Below are 25,493 nucleotides of genomic sequence, written 5' to 3'. Positions count from 1 at the left end.
CCCAAATCAATCCGAGCAGCTGAGTCCTTAACCATCTTCAAGAAACGACTAAAAACACATCTGTTCCATCTTTATTTCTATTCTATTTTAATTCTACTTTATGTATATTTGTTTTTTTTTTTACTTTTTTTAAATTCTTTATTTAAAATATATCAAATATATACATATACCTTGCTAGGCTAACCGAGACTTGTCATTTGCACTTATATGTTGTTGCTCTTTTGTTAGTTTTGACTGCTTTTCTTGTCCTCATTTGTAAGTTGCTTTGGATAAAAGCGTCTGCTAAATGTGTCTGTGTCTGTGTCTCTGTGTGTGTGTGTGTCTGTGTCTGTGTCTGTTTCTGTTCTTTTCAGATAAATAAAAATGTTGTAGTTGATACAGTTTCAAGCCTAGAGGATATAAAGTGATTGTAATTTTCCAGTGCTTGGCTACGATTCCTTTCGAGGACAAGAGAAGGCTCTTGAATGTCAACAGTAGCATTGACTTCTTAATTACATGAAGGCTGAAGTCTAAATGTCTTGTATTATTTATGGATGAAGGTGTATTGCTACAACTCCTCTCTAAAATTGTCTCTTTTCCCATTAGCATGTTTTCAGAGGAGTGTTTTTGTGCTTCAACTGATCGTGATGGATCTTTAGTCTAGTTCTGGACAGATCTAGGAACCTCATATGTATCTGTTTCTCTGTTGGTTCAGCCTCTGGAGTCCAGACTCGCTGATGTCCAGTCAGCTCTAGAGAAAGCTCTGTCTGACCGAGAGCGCCTGCTACAGGAAGTCAGGAAACACGACCCCTCCTTCACCTTATGATGTACAAAGGGAAAGAAACCAGACTTGAGGTTTGCCTCTGACTTAAAGTTCTCATCCATCCCTTTCTGACGTCTGAGAGTCAAATCACATGTCATCCAGTTCTCTTCCGTCTCTGCAAGTGTCCTCCATGAGTCTTCCTGTAGTGACGCTTCTCTTTCTACTCTACACCAATTCACCAAGTTCCCAGTTGGAGGGGGACTGAAGTCAACAGTGAAACGGATGCTCACTTTACATCTCAAATCAGTTTCCTGTGAGGTTTCCTAACTGTTAAGATGCTGCCTTTGAAGGAAACTGCTAGGTTTTGGAACAGAGCTGTAGATTTGATTTCTTGTTGGCTGCTATTCAGCGTGTAAAGTACAGCCGATGTGTGTGTTATTCATGAAAGGAGCTGAAGCAAAAGCACTTTGACGTAAATGCGCTGTATATATCACAGTTTTTATCTGAGGTTCAGTGTACAAAAGATGGTACTTCTATTAACCAACACATCCTCAGAGTCATTGTACTGAGACTGAGATGCCGTCCATTTCCTCTAGTGTAGGATCACGGTTCTCATGCCGTACAGATGAAGTGATCATAGAGAAACATTAGTGCCAATGCTGGTGGTCAAATGATTTGGTGCGCAAGCTCTTCAGATGTGAAGTCACTTTGATTCAGTATTACAATGCTCGCTTGTGTCAATGTAACAAACATTATATCTAGACTTATTACATTGTGGGTTATTTAATGAAAAAAAAAGTTTTTTGGTCAGTCTGTTACACTAAATAAGTCACTTTGAGACATTTCACTACTCTATAGAGTTTAATTATTCATGTGTATGCATATTTATTTGAACTTTATTAGTATGAGATTGGATGTCCATTAACAACTGCATCAATTAAATGGACAATTTTTTTTGTTTAATGTAAAAAATAATGGAAGTGATTTAAGATTTAGTGTTGGGTTGGGATGATACATTTCAGTTTTACTACTATTCTAACCCCCTTTTAAAATGTTTAACTAGGAGTTGTGATGAAAGGATGACGTGAAGAGTGTTTCTGTGTGATGTCCTGCACAAAAAAACGAATCGAACTACAGGTGCTACAGCATTTTGACACATTTCTGGTGTGTACTGTAATGTTTAGGACTATCACAAGACTCATTTTTGTGGTAAATCAGTATTGTGAGGCATGATGGTTTGTGGGTTTATAGAAAACAGCTGAATGAATGTGGCTCCTCTTGGCCTTTGTGATATCAACATCCCTCTCATTCTTCGAATGTTTGGATTGCTTTATCAGCAAGTGTCCGGTGATTTCAAATGTGGCCCATCATTATTGACTTTGAAAGTGCTTTTTCTGTTTCTGTAGAGTTCCAGTGTCTCATTGTGTCTCTGTGCATCAGCTTTCAGTGCAATGTGTAGCATTCATATACACTAAACAATCTGTTAGTGATCAAGATATTCCTGTCTTCCAAAAACCTTAGGATAGTCTAAACTGTAAAGACATTTTTCTGTAGATGGTAGAAATGGAAATATTATTCCTATGATCAAAAATAACTTCATTCAGTGCATGGAAGGAAAAAAAAAAACATTTGTTGGTGTTATATGCATGACTTTACTTGAAATCTTTCACAAGTGCAACATCATCGAGGTCACAGACTGTTGAGTGAGGCTTTTATATATTTAATTTTATTTAAGGGTCATTGTTACACTGTTGATGAGTATTGCCTGTGATCAGAAGAAGCGTATGGTAAATATTGACCCGGTTTTACTAATTGTATTGCTTGTTTTAGCTGTGTAGTTGGTACTGAGTTTACTTCTATTTCTATGTGTGCAGTTTAATCATATTTGTCCAGTACGATGAATGTTTTGTTTGTTACACATGAAGGTGTCCGACAGTGTGGCTGATCGTTTCTCAAGAACAGAATGATCGGTCTGCTCATCTCCGAATGAACGTTGCTCTCGTTAATGTTTTGCGATATATTTGTAAGAAACAGAAATGTCCTTACATGCATGATCATTTCATTTTTCTCCTTTAGAGTTTCAGAAAAGATCTCAAAATTGTGCTCATATTCTCCAAGATGCCAAAGTCTGTAATCAAAAGTCAAGAGATTTCGAAATGAATTTGAACATTTCCCATCAAATTCACTAATTGGTCTGAGCTGCCATCCATATTATTATTATTATTACTGTCAACAATTATCTCTATTTCATCAAAGGGATCTTTAGAGAAAAGTCTTATATTAAAGCATGTCGTTGCATAACTATGGATTCAGGTGGACACCTGATACAGTTTTCATTTTCATGTGTCATATCCAGAGTAAAGCCGGATATGTGGTTTGTCTCAGAGCAGAATGTTTTGTGCAGCAGATACAATGTAAGATTGTATGATTATCAAGTTTATGGGAAGTTGTGAATTGTTGAATTGTGCTTGGTTATCTGATGTCTGTAATGGTACGTGTTCATCACTGTTCATGTCCCTCAAGACCTGCTATGGTTGAAATTCATGGGTTTAGTTTGACCTCTAATCTCTTCATTACCATATTCTAATGTAAATTCACATTTCTGTCACCACCATTAAAGTCCTCGAACAAACTAATATTTTGTTGGTTCTGTGAACCATAACTGTGTGCAAATGTCAAGACCAATGATGATCAATAAAATGTTTCTTAAAGTTGAACTTTGTGTATCTTCTGTGAGTTACTCTCTCTAACATCAATACACTTATTCAACTGAGAAATGAACAATATAGTAGTTTTATAAGCTACTGTTAAAAAAAAATAAAAATCTGAATAAATGTCCAAAACGGTAATTCTGCTGTAGAGAAATGGAAGTTAAGTTAATGTTGAGTAACTTATTTTTAGATACAATATTGCCAATTCTGCTTCGCCAACAAGAATGGGTGATGCTATAGAGCTGCCGCAAAAATGGAAGTTCAAAGACAAATTTCTAAAAATGGCTGCACACTTGTTTCTCTGACACATAAGGTCTTTATCATTGTAAGAGTCACTGAAACATCTGAACACTAGCCTGAAACAGGACCGATAACAACACTGGGGCTTCCAGAGACGGTCTATACACTGGTTGTGGGGATTTTTCTGCAGGTTACATCATTACAAGTGGCTGTTTATGAGTGAGTCATTGAATCATTCATTTAACCAATTAATTGAAAACGCTCATTCATTCAGTAACGAAACCCTGCTACTTTACCGCTTTTCCACTAAGGCTGATGCCGGAGCTGGAGCTGGTGCTCGGCCAAGAGTGGCACTTGTTCAGATCCAGCATGGCCGTTGGAACTAGGGGTGCCCCCCCCCCTAATTTTTGTAATAGTTTTGTGATTAATTATTTATTAAACTGACCAGAAATATATAGCCCAGTGCGGATGTATTTTTCTTGCGCGATATTAGCCTACCGTAATTTTACATTCCGACTTGTAAAAACCATTCACGTCCTCGTCCTTTTTATGAACCATTTTCCGAAGCTTCTCAAGCTTCTCGCTTCTCAAGACGGCCACCGTCAATCACATAAGCACATCTCTTTAATAGCGCTCTAGTCTCTGGATAAACATGCTCAAACCACTGTAGCCTCATGTAATCTATTAACTACGCACATCATAACGTTTTAGGCAAGTATTATGACATAAAATATTTTAATAAGACTGAATTTGTATTTAACCTGATCACGTTTAATAAAAATACATTTTAAGTTTAATTATAACGCCGCATGTCCACGATTATTCAAACAACGAACAAATTATACAGCAAGCAAAGAATATTTACATTATCAAAGACATTATATTATAATCATTATAAAACATTATAATCAATGATGTTGTCTGCAGTGTATGGTGAGTTAATCTCTTATTTACATCGCATGTACATCTGCACTTTGTTGTTTCTAATGAGAGATTTCGCCAAAGTGCACTGACCAAAAATTTTGAGCATCAGCGATGTTAATATTTAGTAAAATTCCCTTAAAGGCACAATATGTAATTTTCGCCGCTAGAGGGCGCGTATGCGACACAATGGACACGGTCCGTGTCACTAGTTAAAATTGCTTATTTCTCTGGATTTAAACATTCTTCTAAACATTTTGGGATAATTTTAAGTACACAAGTCAGCAAAATATATAACACTGTTATAGTGTTTTTTTTGGATATTTTAATAAAAAAATCTTACATATTGTGCCTTTAAGTGCACTTTGTAATCATGTCAATTTAAAAGTTTTAAAGTACATTTTAAATCATTATTTTTAAAATCTTTTGTCATATTTAAAGTACACTTATAAAGTAATTGACTATCATTTTAACTGCTGTGTGTTTTTCAATATTAAATTTAAAGTTAATATATTTTACATGTACAAAATTTCAATCATTACAAATGTGTAATTACAAATATATTTAAATACATGACATAAAAGTTTCAATAGAAATTACATTAAAGAATATTTTAGTTAATTATGAATGCTTGTCACTGCATTCAGCACGTCACTTTAACCATATTTCAATATCAATATTCAAGACAGTGGGTCAAAAACGGTCACAGCCATGATCCATGACAAAAACTCTAACAGAAATATGAAAGAAAAAATTATTGAATTAAAATCACAAAAGCACGAATATATATGGGTTCGCATATAACTCTGTCTTCATTTGTATGTTAATCTATAAGAGTTTGGGCTGTTTAATATTAGGATTTTGTCAAAAATCCCCCACCATGGCCCCGCCCTGCAACATCAAGCCCCGCCCCCCCAGCACCCCCCAGATAAAATATGTTCCCACGGCTATGAGAACCAGCTCATATTTCCAGTTCCACTGGCAGGGAGCAGATCCTTCTACGTCACCAACATGTGACCATAATCGCTTGTTATCTCTTGCAGAAGGAGGGTGTTGGTCTCTTTTGCTGACCACTGTTGAACTGACATATTTATTGTTGTTCATTTATCTGAAATCCGATGGCTTTTAAAAATGTGTCTGTCAAACTGTGGTCTGTAGTGGAAAATCCACCTACTGACGTCACAGGATCCCTTGTTGAGACCAGGATTTTTTTGAGTGGAGAAGCACAGCCCAGATCCCAACTGGGCTCCGGCTCCAGCTCCGGTGGAAAAGCAGTATCTGTGTAGTTAATTGTTGCAACGGTGTTCTGTTCTGTTGTTCTGTTGTGGCTTCGCTTGGAGCAAAAAGGAAAACAGCTTATATTGCACACCACATCAAGATGAAGAAAACAAGCAAACTCCTCACAGGACGGCTCAGCTGGGACTCTCACCGCAGAGCGATTGAGCCTAATGTGCCATACCCACTGAGTTTAAAGGGATAGTTCACCCAAAAATTAAAATTTGATGTTTATCTGCTTAGTGCTTACCCCCAGGGCATCCAAGATGTAAATGGACCATTGACACTCCTAATTGAGATTGTAGATAGAGTGTCAATGGTCCATTTGAGAGATAGATGGCGGCGATGCACTTATAAGTCTGCGATCCGCCATAAAGCAAGAAGAAGAAGAAGACGCCTCACGCGCCTGCTGTTGAGAACTCGCTCAGGACAGTTCGAACAGTTCGGACATTGCGTGAATCAGAGGTAAAACACAATATAAATACTGTTCAGTTTCTTGCACAGACCGATCGTTTTGTGTCTTTTCACATCATTGTATCGTCACGAGCCGCAGGGTTTAATTTGGTTTTGTTTGTGTGTTTTTTTTTACTCTCAAAGCCGTGATTCCCATTCACTTCCATTATAAGACTGACAGACTGCAACAGTTTGTGTTAAAAATCTTCGTTTGTGTTCTACTGAAGAAACAAAGTCACCTACATCTGTTTGTGTTCTACTGAAGAAACAGTCACCTACATCTTGGATGCCCTGGGGGTAAGCAGATAAACATCACATTTTTATTTTTGGGTGAACTATCCCTTTAAGGGTGTGTTCACACTTGGCAGGTTTGGTTTGAATAAAACAAACTCTGGTGCGATCGCTCTGTTAGTGTGGTTTATTTGAATATGTTTGAACACTGTCATCTCAACCTTGGGCCACAGCAAACAAGGGGTCTCGGTCTGCTTCCAAGCAAACTCTGTTGTGGTTTGAATATGAACATAACATGGATCAAAAACTTAAACCAAAATCCATTGCAGTTTGGTAGAGGTGTCTGGACTGCCATCTCCTTATAGCAGATCTTCATTTGTGTGTGCAACACAGGAGTTCCTGGCGATGTTTTGACTCCTTTACAAATGTTTTATTAAAATTTAAAAGCTCTCAGCTGGTAAAAATACCACTATATGTACACACATACAGCAAGTGCATTTATTACAACACACAACATTATTTTGGATGTTCAGTAAGTTCCGTAGCAGTCTGAATGAGGCAGTCTGGTCGGTCTGAATAAACTACACAACTTTTGCCCAGATTTACAGTTTAGACGAGTCAATGCTTGTTTATGGGGGTAGAATTGTTGCATTATTCCAAATAAATAGATTATGATCCACAAATAAATGTAAAAAGATTTACAAAAAATTAAACATATTGACAAATAAATAGAACGAGATCCACAAATAAATCTCAGAGTTTCACAAACATAAATTAAATTCAGAAATAAATAAAATGAGATTTGCAAATAAAAAACATATTCACAAATACATTTTTATGTCACAAACACAACTTTGCCTGCCATTCATTTGTGAATCGCGTCCTGTATACTTGTGGATCGCTCGCTGTGCATTTTGTGGTTTTTGAAACATTTCTAGCATCAATATGCTGACAATCCACAAATGCGTGGACTCCACCCACCATCTACTCAAGCCAATCAGATAACAGCCACACTTCGCTGACCAATCATGTTTTAATTTACTCCTATTTACATACTGCATGTTGATATACCATTTACTGTTTGATGGAACCATCATTGTTGGTTAAATGAAACCCACGTGCCACCAAAAGGCTTATTATGTGAAGAGTAAGCAGTTCAAGTTCAAGGACTTTATTTTTACAATTATGCACACACACACACACAAACACACACGAGAAATAGGCCTTTTGTGTACATAGAAAAAGTCTTAGATCTGAGTTCAGCTCATGAAAAATGGGGGCAAAAACAAAAGTGTTGTGTTTATAATTTTGTTGTGTACATGTGCCCCTGAGGAACTCTCTGTACATCCCTGGTTGTTAGTAAAGCTTTATTATGATTGTCTGCTCCTATGATGAAGGAAATTGCAGGTTCTGACAAAATATTACATTTTTTCATTCTTTCAAAGAATAGTGAAAAGATTACATTTTTATATTTCCATGCACACAATATAATTACACATAATGTATCTGCAGAGTTTTCTAAATAACCAGACATTACAAAATATACAAAAAATTATTTTTAATTTGGACGCTTGCTCCAGAGGACAGACTGTGGACAAAATAAGATGTATACTGCATCCTCTACTGTAAACATCATGAACAAAACCGAAGACGACAACAGTCCATTCCAAACACACCAGAAATGTAATAATAAAAATAATAATAATTATTGGGAGGGACTCAGTGGAAGAGGATGTGTTTGTGTTTGGTGTTGGGAGTTTGCTCTCGGCTCTTCAGTCTCCTGACAGCTTCTCTCATATGTTTGGGCTGCAGAGGTGGCGTATCTCCCCACTTCTCACACACATCAAGAGCTGAAATGGCAGAAAAAAACATTATGGAGACAATCAGTGAGGCTTATGGTTTACCGTTGAATCATATTTCAGTGTCTTACCAACCTTCCTCAACAATCTCCCCAGCAAACACCTTTGATATTCCTGACATAGCGATGACCACATTTTGAGAGACAGAAGAGCCTGTGATGGACTGAATTAGCTGCAAGACAGAAACGATCAATTTCCACTTTTTTCTTTTTCCTCCATGTTATAATTCAAACATAAAGTGGGACAATTAGATCTCAAACTAAATGTTTACATGGTTCCCATCAGAATCTCTATGATAATTTGGAACCAAACCTAAAGCATCCTAATGGGAATTTGTGTACCATTTTATAATAAACATTGGATTCATATACTGAACTGCACAACAATATAATGCTATTTCTCTTTAAATTAGACCCAGCAAGACATTTCAGTACAAACAGGTCTTTGATAACAATTCTTAACAAGTATCCAACAAGTCTCAAAGTATTAAATAACAATAAGAACAGATATTAGTTTACCCAGTACAATCTGTTTTACTCTTATTGGATCCAGTTATGAATCTTATACACTTACTCTTTTAATAGCTGCCTTTGGGAAAGCCGAGCGTCTGTACATCTCATAGCGGTTCAGCTGTTCTTCAGAGAATGATGATACTAAAACTCTGCAACACAAATGAGGAGTTCTGCATCCTAATCCAGAGTAGCACATCACACACAATACACAAGAATCCTCCATGAAGCTTACTGCATCTTTTTTATTTCATCTTCATCAACTTTTTGCCGCTTCTCCTTTTTCTTGTCATGCTCCACTTTCAGTTTTTCGGCAGGAGGAGGATGAAGTGATGAAGATCCCTCTTCCTCTTCTTCACCAGCAGCAGATCTCTGAAGCACACTCAGATCAATCATGACTAAAAGCTTTTCTATCGAATAATTTCAAGTCTTCAGGAATAACAAACGGACTGACCGCTCTGCCCTCCTCTTTCGCAGTGGTCTGGCCCGCAGCGGGTTCAGAGGAGGTGCTGCTGCTCCCCGGGGCGTCCCCGGACCCCTCGCCCGGCTTGGGTCTCTCCGCGGGCCTGCTCGCCTCGCCGAACCCCACTTCGGTCCTCACACGGGCCGGGTCTGCCATGCTTTGGCTGACAGATTCATTAATGTCAGATGAGGTGAATTAAATAAAGAATAATAAATAAACTCGCTTAGTTTATGCTCAGCAGACGTGAACCCAAAAACCACCCCAAACAGGTGTCTACTTAATGCATAATTTTCTCCACTACCTAATAATATATTCTATTCTTGTGTTGACATATTGGATTGGAAACAACATGTTAGACAAAACAATGGCAAAAACACACAAACACTGACATCCTCTAATAGCATACCTCAGACCGACAGCCGTGTTTTATAAACACTCAATTAAAGCAATGTTTTCGCTTCCACAGACTGCACTCAGACTCAGCAGTCACGACCATATCCGGTCCGTTTCAAAATAAGAGTCTTCTTCTTCTTATTCTTCTTCTTCTTCTTGTAGCGTTTATTGGTAGTGGGCAAGCCAACTTTTAGTGCATTACCGCCACCAACTGAATTGGAGTGTGGAGTGACAAATGAGGAGGCTTTATATATAAATATAATTAAAAAAAAGAATGACATACAATTATTCCTTATATTCTCATGAAGTAAGAGTCTTCTTCTTCCTCTTTAGATGTTTTATGGCGGTTGGTAAACCAGCCCAAAATTCAACCGCTGATGTCGATGATCCAACCGTTAGGTGGCGCTCTTTACTTTATAATAACTGTTGCATGGCCAACTATTTGTCTAATTGCAGATATTTGTACAATGGCCGTTTAAAATAACTATAATCGTTGAAATATATTACTTCCAAGGATTCGCACCTGCTTTTTAAAATATGTTTATTTTTTTTAAAAAGCAATAAACATAATCTAATCGTCTGTGATTGGTCCATCCTGACGGCCACGTGACACGCTCTGTTTCACTCCAGCAGGCATCGGAGCAACTTTTTTTGGACCTAAAAGTTAAACATTTTAGAAAATTAAAATTCAGAAATTGTAATATGCATTGAGTAAAAAAAAAATACACACTAAAGTGTTCAAATAGAATTAATGTTCAGATCCATGTAATAATATAAACGCCCCTAAGTTTTAACCGCTGAGACATATAGATCATTCATTCCACTTAATTAATCTATTTCTGTGTTGCTGCTTTAAGACAACGGGAATTTATGTCCCTGCCACTAATTTATTATCAAAAATTGGTTTAATAAATGAATGCATAAATTGTTACTTTTAAATTATACAAAAAAAACAAAAAAACAAAATGCTCTTCGCATCAAATTTTCAATAGAGAACGTGTACTTAAATCAAAGTCTCTTTCAGTGAATATTTAGTCTTTTAATTAATCAGTACATTCTGACGCAAATTAGGCCTAATTCATACATTTGATCTTAAAATTCTGCTGCTGTATCTCTGTATGTTGGCGGTGAATCAGTTCATCCAAATCAATCAAAACTCAACGCTTTCTTCGGGCCATTTTAATCATTCAACATCAATATAACATTACAATCTTCAAAATGGACTTAATTATGAAATTGCAAAGAAAATAAGTCTGTGCTGCCACTGTTCACAATACTTCACTTGATAAGAGACTCTTTCGCAACTGAAGCTGGTTTGGAAAACTGTCAGGAATCAGCTTGAGTGATCAGTCGCGCCGTCATTAGTGTAATGAAGCGATGTGCATGGTTCGTGACGTCACCGAGGAGCACACCCGTCGAGGAGGAAGTGACGTGTCGGTCCGTGCCCCAGGAAGTGTGTGCGGCGCAGAGAGAGAAAGCTCCCCGGAGCGGCTGCGCTTGGAGCGGGACGAGCCCTGACACAGCCGCCGCTGGTGCACCGAGCGGAGCGGGACGAGAGCGCGTCGCGCAGTGGGCTCGTGAGGCCGTGTGGCCGTGTCTCCGCTCCTCCGCTCGCGGTGAGATGGGGAAGGAGCAGGAGCTGCTGGAGGCGGCACGCACCGGGAATCTGGCCGCCGTCGAGAAGCTCCTGTCCGCGAAGAGACAGTCGTCCGGTTCGGCCGCTGCGGGTGGTTCTGGATCCTCCGGGAATGTCGGGAGCGGCGGGCACAGCTCTTCCCACCCGCTCTCCAGTCTGCTCAGGTAACGTTAGGAGAAAGCCACGGGGCAGAGGCTTCTTTATCTGTAGGGGAGACCGGGGCTAGTTGTCACACTTTTTACTCCATTGATATATCTCGGGTCTCGAGTCACTTTCTGCGTACACACGAACACTAAAGTCTCAAGTGCACACAAAAAATGAACATTTTACAGGAGGAAAGATCACTGAAGGCTGTATAGCACTGTGTTGTCTATAGCGGGGCATGTTGTCACACTCTGTATGGGGTAAGTTGTCAACAGGCGGCTGTTCAATGACAACTAATTTGAGAACAATAGCTTTACTGAAATGTAATCTGCTGTCCTAAGTAAACAAAAAAAGCCGTGTTTTACAGTATATGTATTTACATTTAAAACATGCGACAACTTGCCCCAGTCTGATAAAGTGCTTCACATTTCAGTTGTTACCCATCAGGCATTTTTTTTTTTTTTAAATGTGATATTTTAGTTTGGATGACCTTTTTAGTTTGACCATTTGCACATTTGAACTTTTTACTCAAAACCTTCTAGTTATTAAGGTAAAGGCCATTTTCTTGGTTAAGACTGAATTACTTCGTTTTAAATTCATTCATTTCTGTTGGCTTTCAAAAAAAAAAAGTAGCTCAAGGAATCATTCCTTTTCAAAACAACCAATCTGTCAGTTCTTTCGCAATATAAACATCACGTTCCTCTTTAAGTCATGAAAGCATGAGTAACATGCGCCATCAGGCCTGCTATTACAAGCGAAATCTAGTAGGCTGCTCATACAGCAGCAATACTGAGATGCAGGACATTCCTGCTGCATGTCATCTACACGTGTATTTACAATGTAGATGTGTAGGTGTGTGATGCAAATGCAAATTATTCTCAATGCAGTGTGAACCCAGAGCACTTGAGCTGTCAGAATGGCTCTTATTTTGTTTTGCATATCAAAGAATAATGTTTAGGCACAATTTCACAGTGGATGTTGATTAGACGAACGTGGTTTCTGTTTATAGATATATAGAGACACTGATTTGTTTGTGTTGAGTGTCTTGTATTGTGTGGCGGTCTATCTTATTGTATAGATTCTTTACATTTTTTTAGATTTTTGTATTCAGACCTTTGATTTTGCGGTTAGTCAAAGGTTTTGTCTTCCAGTATTTAGATGGCTCATATGTTTTCATTCATAACTATACACCTTACCTCCTGACACCTGGCATTACACAAGCCATTTTTGACCCACATGTACAGAATCAATCCTATTCCCTGTGCAAATGTATCATTTAGAGGCCAGAAATGATGCCATCCGTCCTGCCCACCCCTTCTCTCCGTCAGAAGTCTTTGTGTTCACTGGCATCTGTGTGTCGCGCCTGGCTCAGTGGGTCAATGTCCGGCAGTGCTCTATGGTGAGAAAGACCAGCTCAGCGTGTGTCGGAGGTAAATAAACGGAAGATAGGCTGGAACCGGTGCCAGCAGGAGAAGAATAAAAGAGAGCTCTCTGTCTGTCCTCCCTCTGCTCACAGGCCAGAGATCTTTAAGAGCATCAGCCTGTATTTACTTACCAGAGACTGAATTATTGGCAGGTGTTAAAGGGAGTGCTGTGTTTGCATGCAGCTTGTCATTTGGCATGTGTGTAATGTAGATGTCACTAGTCTTTTGTGGTGTGAGTGTGTCTTCTGCTTGTTTACAGTGGCATTCCTTGTCATCAGATTTAACTAGTTTACATAGAGAGCAGTACGATTTAATCCTTCACAAATTTGCATTTATTAACCTATTAATAAGGCCACTTCCACTTTTTATTAATGATTTTAATGTGCACCTATCTACATTTGCGCAAAACTCCAAAAAACTACCTGTACATGCAATTAAATTTCCACATGAAATGCACATTAGTGGAAACCACCAACAACTTTGATTCTGTTTCACAGAAATTACGATTACAGGTGCAAATTATTGATTAATAAAGGTTTATTTTTACCATAGTGCATGATTTGTAGACTAATACATTTTGATGTTGGAATCACATAAGCAGCTCCATATGTATGGCTTTTCTGACATAGTAAACTTGCTCGGTAGCTCACCTGGTACAGCATTGCGCTTGCTTTGTGGAGCCTTCACATACGAGTCCCGTTAAAAACGAGTCACGATAAAACAGATCAAAGACTTTTTTAGAAGCATGCTAAAAGGGTTGCTTTAGCAAATGCGTTTTAATCGCAAGTTAATGTTTTCGGATAGGTTTACAGTAGTTGATCCATTATTTTCAAACGTGATAGAGCATTAACCTTTGTGCATTTTGCTGGACATTTCATTTCTGAACTTTCATGGTATGTGCAACAACCAATAGAATAAAATGTTACCAGATTCATAGGGGTGCACGTAAGTGATGCGCAGATGCACATGCGCAACCAAAATAAAAAATGTGCTGTGTAAATAAGTTCAGACCGCTCATTTGCGCACCGACATGGTTGACCGCTGTTAATGCACAATCACTGGTTTAGATCGACTAACTGTTATACTGTATAAGATTTCCATTCAAACTGAAAGCATAAATCTTGGATACGTGCTGCCGGTTTCAGAATAAAAAGCAGAAGTGACATTTAATTTCTCAGCCTCAGACGTCACGGACTGTTGGCTAAACGTCTGATGCATACGGCACACAAAAATGGAAACACTTCAGGAGTTTCGAAGTCGTCATCGGATTGGTTGAATTATACAGGATACCCGGGAGACGTGTGTGTCACGTTCTTTAACGTTCCGCTGGAAACAAAGATGCCGTGACGCCAAACCCCCTCACGAAAGAGGAAAGCCGTCGTGTTTACAACTGTGACGACGAGCGCTTATCAGGATCAACTAAACGCTGGATTCTCAAAAGTATGTGAAAAATTTAAAGTTCGCGCCATAGAATCTTTAAAATACGTCCGTTTAAAATACTGTTATTGTGGCGACATTTCCACGCCCCGAAACGTGACGATGAACGAAACGAACTGTGATTGGTTGTTTGACATGTCGGTGTCAAACCATGCCAATGAAAGCTGCCATGGATTCCAGACCTTCAGCCGTCAGTCTACGCGAGACTACATTTCATTCACTGACGCAATACAACTGCACTACCGTTATTATTATTATTATTATTATTATTAATAGTTCAAATTTAAAAGATCTCGTTAGTAGAACTTTACACTTTTTTTATTTAGTTTGAAACAAAATGATTGAATAAACTACCTCACATCATATTAATACCAACCTTTATGCTTAAATGTTAGTTAACATCAGTGCAAGCTAACATGTGCTAATGTAACGAAAGAGACTATCACTATACACATGCATGTATAATTGAACATTATGCAGTTAATATAGCCTTGAAAGTTTGCAGCCCATCTTCGACCTAACAACAGGCTATACGCTTAACCTTTCAAAACCTCAGCACACCAGAAACCCCTGTAAATCCCAACATAACATAATCTTAAACCTTAACACATCTCTCTCTATATAAATCTTGTGCAAAAACACACAAAATAACACTTCATTTCAACATTTATTCTCCTCCTACAGTCTAATGCAAAGAAAGGTTTGTGAACTATACGTGAGAGGGGAAGATTTTCAATTTCAAGTGTATTGTAGTTTTAACTAGTGCTCAACTGATGAGGGTTTTCAATAACTGATACAGATGCCAGTAACTAAACACACAAATGGCAACTACCAAATCTGTAATCGGCCAGCCAGTGTTGTCGGCTGTTAATCTCCAAATGACAGAATATCATTTGATATATCAGTCTGTTACTAATGCTGTCTTGATGTGTTATAGAGGAAGCACTAGATCTCATTCTTCTCTGTATGGTAGCTGTAAATCGGCTGCTTGTGAGCAGTGTTTTTGGATAGATCTCCTGAAATGCTCCGATACAGCTGGTTCTGTATTTGCAGTGGCTGTCAGAGGGCTTTCCTCTCTTCAGTAGTGGCACATCTGTACTCATTTAAGTGGCTTTGGCTTCATTGACTGCTGACAGTTTGGGCCTCTGTGGACACTATCCAGCACTCGTCAGGGCCCTGCCACCCGAATATTCCCAGATTCACTCGCACTAGAGACTTCCTTTCAAGTTCATGTTATCTTCTGTGGAACACCAGAGGAGATGTTTTGGAGAATGTACACTCTACAATCAAGGTGGATGTGAAGCAAGGACAGTCAAGTTCCAAAAAGGACAAAAAAGCGTTGTAAAAGTTGTTTGTACAGCTTACATACTCCATTCCAAGTCTTTCAAAGTCATATGATAGTTTTGTTTGAGGAACAGTATGAAATTAATTTATAAATGACTGAAAATTTTGATTGACAGCTGTGGTTACATTTCTCATTCGTTGTATGGAAAAGAGCAGCTTCTTCTAATATCTCCTAAATATCTCCTTTTATGTTCCATGACATCAGAGTGAGTAAATGATGGAAGAATTTTTTGGATGAACTATCCCTTTACGGCCATTAACGTATTGTGACGGAAGGGCTTGTCTCAGTGTACCAGAGGTTTCCTCATGCTTGGAAACTAAAGAGAAGCACTTGCACTGTTTTTTTTTTCTTTTTTTTTCTCTTTCTATGTATGGTGTGGAATGGCTTCATCATGTTGAGACTTGCCATTTTGTTTTGAAAGAGTTTGAGAGTTCTCGGTCTCCTCCTTGGAATGTCGTTTCAACATGGCGGCATCTGCAGATTTGGACATGCTGCCTTATCTGTGTTTATAAGTGCGCTCGTCTGCTTATACACAATGTGTCCACGTGTGGATTTAACATCCATTATCAATGCCAAAGATATCAAAGAAATCCTGTCTGGCTGGCTGTTTATCTATCTGCCTGTTTATCTGTCTATCTATTAGGGGTGTAACGGTTAAAGTTACTCACAGTTCGGTTTGTATCATGGTTTCAGAGTCACGGTTTCTGTACAGTTCGGTATGTTTAGGGAAAAAATGGCTAGCCTATATTGTCAAATAAAAATAAAGAAAATAAGGGCAAATAATCTAATTACAAGCAACAGCACAAATAAATACAACCGAGCGAAGATACAGATAAAATAAACAGTGCTTTTCAGATTTTTTAGGTAGGTCTATCAGTTTTGTAGGCACAGAAATTGAATAAAGTAATCAAATGTAAAATAACATTGCATATTTGACTGTATGAATTAAAGATTAATCCTTATTAAAGTTACAAAAGCTATTCAGTTAAGAGCAGTGAGTAATTTCCTTGTCTTTTGTTGTTTGATTAACATTAAGAAAGTGCTGTCACTTTAAGACGATGCATGGATCCAGTACACTGATACTGTATGTTCAACTGACTACTGCTAGGTTACTCACCAAGACAGGCATTTTTACATCATTTTTGTGTGAATTTGTCCATTCAAGCACACGACTTGAAAGAGAACTCAATATTTGTGGGGAGACTTGGGTTTTCGCTTTGGATGAGAACAAACACAAATCTTCTCACGGCGCGCATGAGTTCTCATTCGCGTCTTCTGGCTCTTTAATATTTAAACTGGCAAGGCTTAAATTAGTTTAGTTTAAAAACAGATAGCAGTGTGTGCTGTTCAGGTCTCAGCTGTGCACGTCGTGCACTATCAACACCCGGGTGATGACGGCATCAATGACTGCTCATATTCCAGCATACAGCACTCACATTGAACAAAGAGTGACCGTTTTGTTAGGGCTGCCTGGTTAATTGAAATTAAATCGCAAAGGTGATAAATCGCGATTAATGCAATGCTAATCGACATAGCCTTTATCACTGCTTAGAATACTATGAAATATGTTGCGTGCCTTATTCTGTGTAAGAAGCCACATCATCTCACAGAAGCATTTATTTCAAACACTCGACTGATGTTATGAAGTGAGTTTGGAGTAAAAACATGTTATTAAATGTGGTATTTTCACGTGCTTTCAGATGGAGCAGCATTTACTACACCGAGCCGTAGTTCACTGACAAGCTACGCAAACAGCATTCATAATCGCAGAACGATTTCTTTGATTTCAAATTGCGTGATTATATCGTCTGCGACTATGAACGCGATTTTGCGTAGCTTGTCAGTGAACTATACGGCTCTGTGTAGTAAATGCTGCTCCATCTGAAAGCACGTGCTGGAGATTTACTACTGATCACAGAACCGGCTTTACTGACAAGATGCGCATGACAATCACATTCGATTAATCGAGCAGCCCTAGGTTTGTCCACGTCTCTGTTGTTGTACTGTATTGGGAAGCCAGAATGCGTATCCATTGACAGAAACATACATTAGCCAAACTGTTTTATGTGTTGTTATTTTTAACAAACCATTTTACAGATGCGTTGTCAGTTTTAAGTTGAACCGAGGTGCAAGTGCGTGCCGAACCGTGGGTGGAGAACGGTACAGTTTGATTTTTGTATTTGTATTTTTTTACTGAGAACGTTACACCCCTACTATCTATCCTTCTGCTTCTCTGTTTGTCCATATTTTCTTAATTTTCCTGTCTGTCTATCCATTTGTTTGTCAATCTTCTGCCTGCCTGGCTGTCTGTTTATCTGCCTATCCATTTTCCCATCAGTTTGTCCATTGCCTGTCTGTCTGTCCTCCTGTTTTTCTATCGCCCGTCTGTCTTACTAGCTTTTGTATATTTATTTGTCTGTCTGTTGCTTGTCTGTCCTTGTGGCTATATATATGCCTGTCTGTCTGTTCTCTGTTTGTCTGCCTGTATATCTGCCCAATTGTTTGTCTGTCCTGTTTATCCATTGTCTATCAATTTGTATGCCTGCCTGTCTGTCTTTCTGTCTGTTTAATTGCCTGTCTATCCATCTGTCTGTTTGTACATCGTCTGTCTGTCTGTTTGCATTTTTAACTGCCTTTCTGTCTATCTGCCTGTATGTCTATCCTTCTGTCTTTTTGTCCATCACCTGTCTAACTGTTTGTCCATCTCCTGGCTGTCGATTTGTCTGTCTAGTGGCATTATATATCTTTCTGGCTATCTATATGCCTGTCCATCCATGTGTCTATTTACGATCTGTCTGCCTGTCTATATATGTGTCTATCTGTCAGTCTGTTATACATTGATCCCTATCCAAAACCTGGCTATTTGTCTGTTTGTCTATCTATTCATCTGCTTCTTATCTATTAAAAGAGACTTTCACTGCTTTGTAAATCAACAGAATGTCTTGTTATGATGTCCATAGGAAGACATCTGTAGGATTGATCTGATGATTGGTAGATATTGATATATCATCAGTAACTCATAGAGTGTGTGAAGGACCAGGCAATCAAACACTGACTGCTTTCAGTACTTCAGATCATGCGCTAAGTGCCTTTTAGGCTATAGATGACTTGTTCCTCCATTATTATATCACCAAATAATGAAAAAATGTATCGAGTGAAGAGCCATCTGGCTCAAGTTTTTTAACAGTGTTATGAGAGTAGGCTTGTATGACTGGACTGAATTCTCAGACATATTCTCAGGGGTTTTATAGATGCATTGTGACTAAAGGACTGATCATAGGCACAGATATAGAATTGCATGCTGGGAAGACTCCTAAACCTCATCTGTTGTATATTTCTGTGTGCTACATCAATTCCGACTGCAAACTTCTGTAAAAGTGCTGAGTGATATTTATCTAGAGATTGCGTTAGACTCTTCACACAGACTGCCACTTTTGATTCCCACAAAACCTGGCGAAGGGAAGTTTTTCTGAAGAGCGATCAGTGTAGTTGTGGATTCCTGTGGGGGAGCTGAAAGGGCAGGTGCTTTCTGAAGAACTGCAGTGTCTGGGAACCGAACGGGACTGTGGTTGTGGTGTTAACATCGACGACAGAACTGTCAAAATGGAGAGCAAGAGTCAGAAACTAACCATGCTGAACCTGCTCAGCGATGTGGTTTATCTCAGTAAGCAGACATATGTCGCCAAGACGTCCATGAGGAAGCCATTGCATTTAATTTTTCAACGAAATTACACAATCAGTGGGTGATTATGCTTTGAATATTTCATGCTAAATCATAGTCTGATATTACTGTCATACAGATTAAATTACCTTCAATCATTGTAAAATTCATCTGGAAACATTTTGCCACAAAGGGCTAAAATTCAGCAGTAACACTTTATTTTAAGGACCAATTCTCACTGTTAACTAGTTGGCTGTTTATTATTACTTATAAAGCACATATTAATTCCTTATTCTGCATGACAATATTTTAGATCCCTTAATCTGACCCCATACCGAAATCTAACAACTACGTTACTAACTATTAATAAGCAGCAAATTAATTGTTTATTTAGGGAAAACTCTTAATTAATAGTTAGTTAATAGTAAGAACTGGTCCCCAAACTAAAGTGTGACCAATTCAGCTTATAATATGAGCTGTAACAGTTAAATGGCTTAAAATGCAAAAAAAAAAAAAACACTATGTACCCTGTATGCATTTGGTGTTGGTCTATAGGATAATTGACGCTTTATAGAGGTTAGGTTATGTTTTCCGCTTTTGTGTTGTGTGAATAACACACAAGGCTCTGTTTGATGTGGCTGCTTCACAGCTCGCCGTTGAGTGGTTTGGTTGGTGAACTGTGTGACCAAGGACCGATCTGTATCACTTCCTGTAGTCATTTTATAAACTAGTTAGCTATATTTTGTCAAATCTGGTTGAATATATCCAGCCAAGATGAGGTCTGCTTGCATGTAGTTCTACAGGCCTCATTAAAAGTTTTGCTAGTGTTGGGTCCGTGGTAACAGTAGTTAGCGCACTTGCTCCTGACACATTTTTGCTATAGTTCCTGCAGGTTTGAGTGCATAACCAAACTGTTGTTTCCATGGCAACACTTGCAGAACACCTACTCTAACACTTAACCAGATGTGACATGATGACTCAATGCACAGAAAAAAGTATCTTTCTATGTTAATCTGAGTTTTTGTTCTTGCTGCGACTACAATACTTGACAAGCGATTATCTCAGGTACTTATGTGTTTTGCATAATATTAAAATGACCTTTTAATAGCCACAATGAAAGCGACATTGGATAATTTGCCAGAGCTTAAAATAACTTGAAACTAGGGCTGCATCAACTAATCGATTTAAATTGTCGTGCTTTGATGGATACTAGGGATGCACAATATATCGGCCACCATATCGGTATCGGCTGATAAATGTTGATTTTTATTGTTATCATTATCAACCCGATAAGAAAATTTGGCCGATAGGCCTATATTATATAGGGAAGTCGTGGCCTAATGGTTAGAGAGTCGGACTCGTAACCCAAAGGTTGCGGGTTCGAGTCTCGTACCGGCAGGGATTGTAGGTGGGGGGAGTGAATGTACAGCGCTCTCTCCCACCTTCAATACCACGACTGAGGTGCCCTTGAGCAAGGCACCGAACCCCCGACTGCTCCCCGGGCGCCGCAGCATAAATGGCTGCCCACTGCTCCAGGTGTGTGTTCACGGTGTGTGTGTGCACTAAGGATGGGTTAAATGCAGAGCACTAATTCCTAGTATGGGTAACCATACTTGGCCACATGTCACGCCACTTTCATTAAAGCCAGTAAACAATACATTTCCTTCAGAGACACTTCAGATGCACACTGTTCGCCATCATGGTTTTGAATTGCTCGAAATATGATTGGAATCACTTCAAAAAGGAAAATACAGTTAAGTTCAACACGTGCAGGACAAGTCTGTCATATAGGCTGCATATTATAATAAGAGCATTACTGTAGAATAATGTTGTGGAATCTTTGTTCGCACATGTTTTAGTGTGTTGTTACGGGAAGAGCGCTTTCACAACGGAAACGGCTCCGTTTTTTTTTTTTTTTTTTCCATGACTAGCATAGTTAAGTTCACTTGTGCATTTGCAGCCTTATGTGCAATTGTACATTGTAATATTGTGTATATATTATTATTAACGTGTTTCAGCATGTTGTTACAGGAAAAGCTAAGAGCGCATCCACAAGTTACACATCTGACTTGCACGTAACTTAGTTCAGATTCACTTGTGCATTTGCATCTTCTTGTGAAGTTGTAATATTATGTTTGTGTTAGTGCTGGCCGGAATACCGTGATATAAATTTTTGGTCATACCACCCAGCACTAGTTTGTGTGTATTATGTTGTCTGATTCTCATATGGCCTAATTAACCCGCTAACAAAGCGCTTCAGTTTACCAGAGGTCATTCATCTCTTTAGCAATAGCACACGCAGCTTAAACAGCAGTGCTGCTATTTGAAACAGTGGTATTAATTTATGATGTTTCCTTTTCAAAATCACTCATTCATTATTAATAATTACCACCACTTTTATTGTTATCTTATTTTCATCAACAGTATTGTTTAACTAAAATCATTTCATTTTTGTCTGTGTGGAGGCCAGACATTTTATTTATATTCCATTTTATTTATCCATGGCACATGCATTTTGATTCTTTACACATAAGTAATGTTGTCCAGTGACTTGTTTGCATTATTTAAAATGAATGCAAAATTAAAATTTTACTTTTTAACGGTGAAACTTTTTTTGTAATCAGGCTCTCAAAAATAATATACAAATTTTGATTTAGATTTATTGGCCAACATATCAGTTATCGGCTTTCGAATAAAAAGAATTATCGTTTATCGGTATCGGTATCGATAAATATAAATATTCAACAGCTTAATCAATTATCAAAACAATCGTTAGTTGCAGCCCTAAAGGTAACAAGAATGTTCAAATTGTGAACTCTTTGTGAACAAAGTGCATTCTTTGTCAAAGATTGTATCAGTCAGTGAGTATGCATTTTGAATAATGTAAAAAAAAAAAAAAATCACATTTATCAGTTTGATATTTTTATTTATTTGCTCTTTTGGTTGCGATATATCAGTGTGCTCACAGAGAGAGAGCCCGCCCACAGGCTCCTCTGATTGGCTGTGATGTGTGATTGATTTTTGTGTCATGTCTGGTGTGGACGGACAAATTGCTTGTTGCTGGAATGTTATTGCATAACATCACATCTATTTAGGAAGCTGTGTAAAACACGTTTCTTCAGTTAGAAATTTAGGTTTTTTGCTCCTGATTTGTTGAGCTGTTCTGCTCATTTTGGTGATGAAGGTTCAAATCTGACCTGCAACATTTCCTAATACCACTTCCTTCTTTCTCAATAGATGTAAAATGCTGTCTCACTGTACAGTCTCTGCTTAATGAAAACGTCAAAAAGCCACCCCGGCCCAAAAGCCTGATAGTTGATGCTTACAGACTTCATTCTTAATAACCGTGAAAGAAGATGAGCTAAATGTCAGCTAAACTTGTAAAACTAGGTTAAAATTAATGTAGCTTTGAGTGAAGGGGAAGTTCCACTGACCTGGTTAGGGCTGATCTCAACAACAGTGTCTTTGACTTCAGAATGAACCTCTTTTTGACTGGATTAAACTCAGTCATGTGTTGGATATTTAACCATTCCTGATTTTTCTCTCTTCTCCGTGGCTCCTTGTCTGAGGGGGCAGCTCTACATTTTAATTCATATTAAACAGTTTGATGCTACAAGTTCTAGTTCCAGTTTTGCCAGCTTAGGACCTGTTGATGAATGACTCCAAAAGCCTAGCAAGGTATTTGAACGTTCTGAGTGCTTCCACATTTTACAAATTCATATGAAATTGTTAAATAGTTCCGTCTTCTCATGCATTACAGTTGTTATAGCAACATTAAGCTATTCTAAGCATTCATATTTGAGTGAAATTCTTTCACTCAAATATGAATGCTTATGTTTATGCATGATCTTTCACAGACAATCCTAAAAGAGAGCTCAGTTTGGTACTCATGTGGCTTAAACATGTAAAACATCTGCTGTAAAAACGTCCAAATACACACACAAATATGTAAAAATTCCCATCTTGGTGAGTAAACACAGTCAGTTATGTATTAAGTGAACATAAACACTTGGGAGAAAATTTAATGTTGCAATATATTGATTTGTTCTTTTTTTTTATTACTGATTGTTTACTTGTCTTCAATAACCTTGAGAACTTTTTACTTGGATTCCGTTATTAGTATTAGTATTAGTTTTTGCTGTGATTGAAATTTGTGTTGAGAATCATAAAAGGAATTATGAATTTTAATAGTATCTAAAGTATTGATGTCGTAACAAACTTATTTCAGGCAAAACTGCATTGTGATATAAGGAAAATCGTGAGATAAACTTGTGTTAAGATTTTGCTCATATTGCCCACCCCTAAATTGCACCATGCTTTATTTTACATTGGTCACATATATTCAAATGACTTGCCTTGACTAAGCGAGGGTGATTTCAGATATTACACATTTAACAGTTCCTACTCTCGACCCTTGACACTCTTCACACCCTTGAATCATTCTCAGTGGCTATTTCCACACACTCACATTTATAGATTTCCTGTTGTGTGTTGTTTTGTCTGTGTGTGTGTTTAAGTGTGTACTAAAGCATCAGGATAAAGATCAGTGAGAAGTACTCTGTTTGACTATCGGTCATGAACCAGAATGCACTGGGAGTGACTGACTTGCCTGACAGAATCTTTGACTTTGTTAAATCATTTGTGTCTAACACACACACACACACACACACACACACACACACAGCTTGCTGGAATGTGGTTTATCAGGAACTGAACTTTAAAATTGGAGCTTGTTGTTGACTATTCCTGTAACTGTCATAATTGACTGCCAAATCACCTTATCTGTGATTGAACTGAATTCAGGAGATCTTTAACAGGTTGAATTTGGAGTGCAGTGTCTGAAAACTAAAACTGTGCTATACTGTGTGGGTACACAATGTTTGATACCTTATTTGTTCACTTTGAAATGCATTTACTTCAAGAAAGTTGTTAGTTAGGAGTTTTCAATTGTGTTACTGAAGAAATTGAGGTGGTTATTATAGCAAGCATCTCTGGAAACTCCATTTAGAGTTCAGCAGTTGTTTTCACAACTAATGGGCTATAAGGAATCTGACACCATCAGGGTGGCATTCCAGGAGCTCAACTGGACGAGAAGATCCTCTTTTCTTTCTAGGAGTGCAAAAACTGAATGGCCATTTCTCATAAAACAAGAACGTTTGCTAACACACAAAAACTTTTACTTTTATGTTCTGGCAGAAAACAAATGTGAAGACTAATCTTGTTTAAAGTGCACTAGTGACGCACTAGTTAATAAGAAGTCTAAGGCAATACATAATTTACGTTCTATTTATTGCTTTCAGTATTAACACAAATTGGGTCACTTGAACTGAGGGAAGAACATTGCCTTCCAGTGTTGTTCATCTGACCCTCCCTAATTCACCTCTCACTGAAGAATGTCCTCTGAAAGATGTGACAACATGCATGCTGCTGCTTTAACATTTTTTTATATTTAAAAGGCATTGTGTGCATTCTTATTTTTATTAGAGGATGTTACTATGTTAGTTTAGCAACATGCTAATGCCAAACTCATCAAATGCTAGTCGAGTCAAATTTTTGCGTATTCGGGGGAAATCTGCAGAATTCAGCAAAAACTATTTAAACATGGGGAACTTCATAAATTAATGGTCCTCAGATTCTCAGAAAATCTGCAGACATAGTTTCTGTTTAAATATGTGCAACAATCTAAAAGAGCAGCTTGTATTTTGTTCTTTAAGCAGCCTTCCGTTCTTCATCCTTCATGATGTTTTTCCCTTCACCTCCTCTGGTTCCTGGCAGGCCGTAACCCACCTGCTGTGAGCACCACCTACTCCTACTTACCAACTTCAAACGCTGTTTCATTTGGACACAGAAGAGTTAGCCGCTGTAATGTCCTTTCTGGACACCAGTTAGTCTTGTCTAGACATTTTAATTGCTTGTTCTAATTTAGTAGCCCCCGAGTTGCTTTATTTTTCTTCAGTGTCAGCAGAACGCCACAGTCCTTTTTTTTATATTGACATCAAGCCCATATATAGGCCTATATATATATATATATATATATATATATATATAT

At 38.2% G+C, this 25,493-nt stretch overlaps 3 protein-coding genes across 4 annotated transcripts in view; 2 read left to right on the top strand and 1 right to left on the bottom strand.

Moving 5' to 3' along the window:
• The window catches only part of LOC107672988 (UHRF1-binding protein 1-like), a 40,448-nt gene extending 38,091 nt beyond the window's left edge, over nt 1-2,357 (top strand). The window contains exon 21 of the mRNA XM_016466390.1: nt 695-2,357. Coding sequence (XP_016321876.1) covers nt 695-805 — 111 coding nt within the window. The 3' untranslated portion in view covers nt 806-2,357. The remainder of the gene's footprint in view (nt 1-694) is intronic.
• Nucleotides 2,358-8,116: 5,759 nt separating this feature from the next.
• On the bottom strand, nt 8,117-9,916 carry LOC107673466 (transcription initiation factor TFIID subunit 11-like). Of its 2 annotated transcripts, none has more exons than XM_016467065.1 (6): nt 9,811-9,916; nt 9,396-9,567; nt 9,177-9,313; nt 9,006-9,093; nt 8,508-8,604; nt 8,117-8,423 (listed from the first exon to the last, which is right to left on the bottom strand). In XM_016467065.1, exons 2-6 carry the CDS (start codon nt 9,558-9,560, stop codon nt 8,293-8,295), a joined length of 618 nt encoding a protein of 205 aa, XP_016322551.1. In that variant the 5' UTR covers nt 9,561-9,567; nt 9,811-9,916; the 3' UTR covers nt 8,117-8,292. The 2 variants fall into 2 exon arrangements, with proteins under 2 accessions (XP_016322551.1, XP_016322559.1); XM_016467073.1 differs by lacking the exon at nt 9,811-9,916 and adding an exon at nt 9,735-9,791.
• Nucleotides 9,917-11,211: 1,295 nt separating this feature from the next.
• The window catches only part of LOC107673388 (ankyrin repeat and SAM domain-containing protein 1A-like), a 116,704-nt gene continuing 102,422 nt past the window's right edge, over nt 11,212-25,493 (top strand). Inside the window, exon 1 of the mRNA XM_016466951.1 lies at nt 11,212-11,597. Coding sequence (XP_016322437.1) covers nt 11,419-11,597 — 179 coding nt within the window. The 5' untranslated portion in view covers nt 11,212-11,418. The remainder of the gene's footprint in view (nt 11,598-25,493) is intronic.

Source organism: Sinocyclocheilus anshuiensis, unplaced genomic scaffold, assembly GCF_001515605.1.
Source record: "Sinocyclocheilus anshuiensis isolate Anshui unplaced genomic scaffold, SAMN03320099.WGS_v1.1 scaffold453, whole genome shotgun sequence".
Classification (NCBI taxonomy): domain Eukaryota; kingdom Metazoa; phylum Chordata; class Actinopteri; order Cypriniformes; family Cyprinidae; genus Sinocyclocheilus; species Sinocyclocheilus anshuiensis.
The sequence above is the reverse complement of the archived record's forward strand: the minus strand, read 5'-3'. Positions and strand labels throughout refer to the sequence as shown.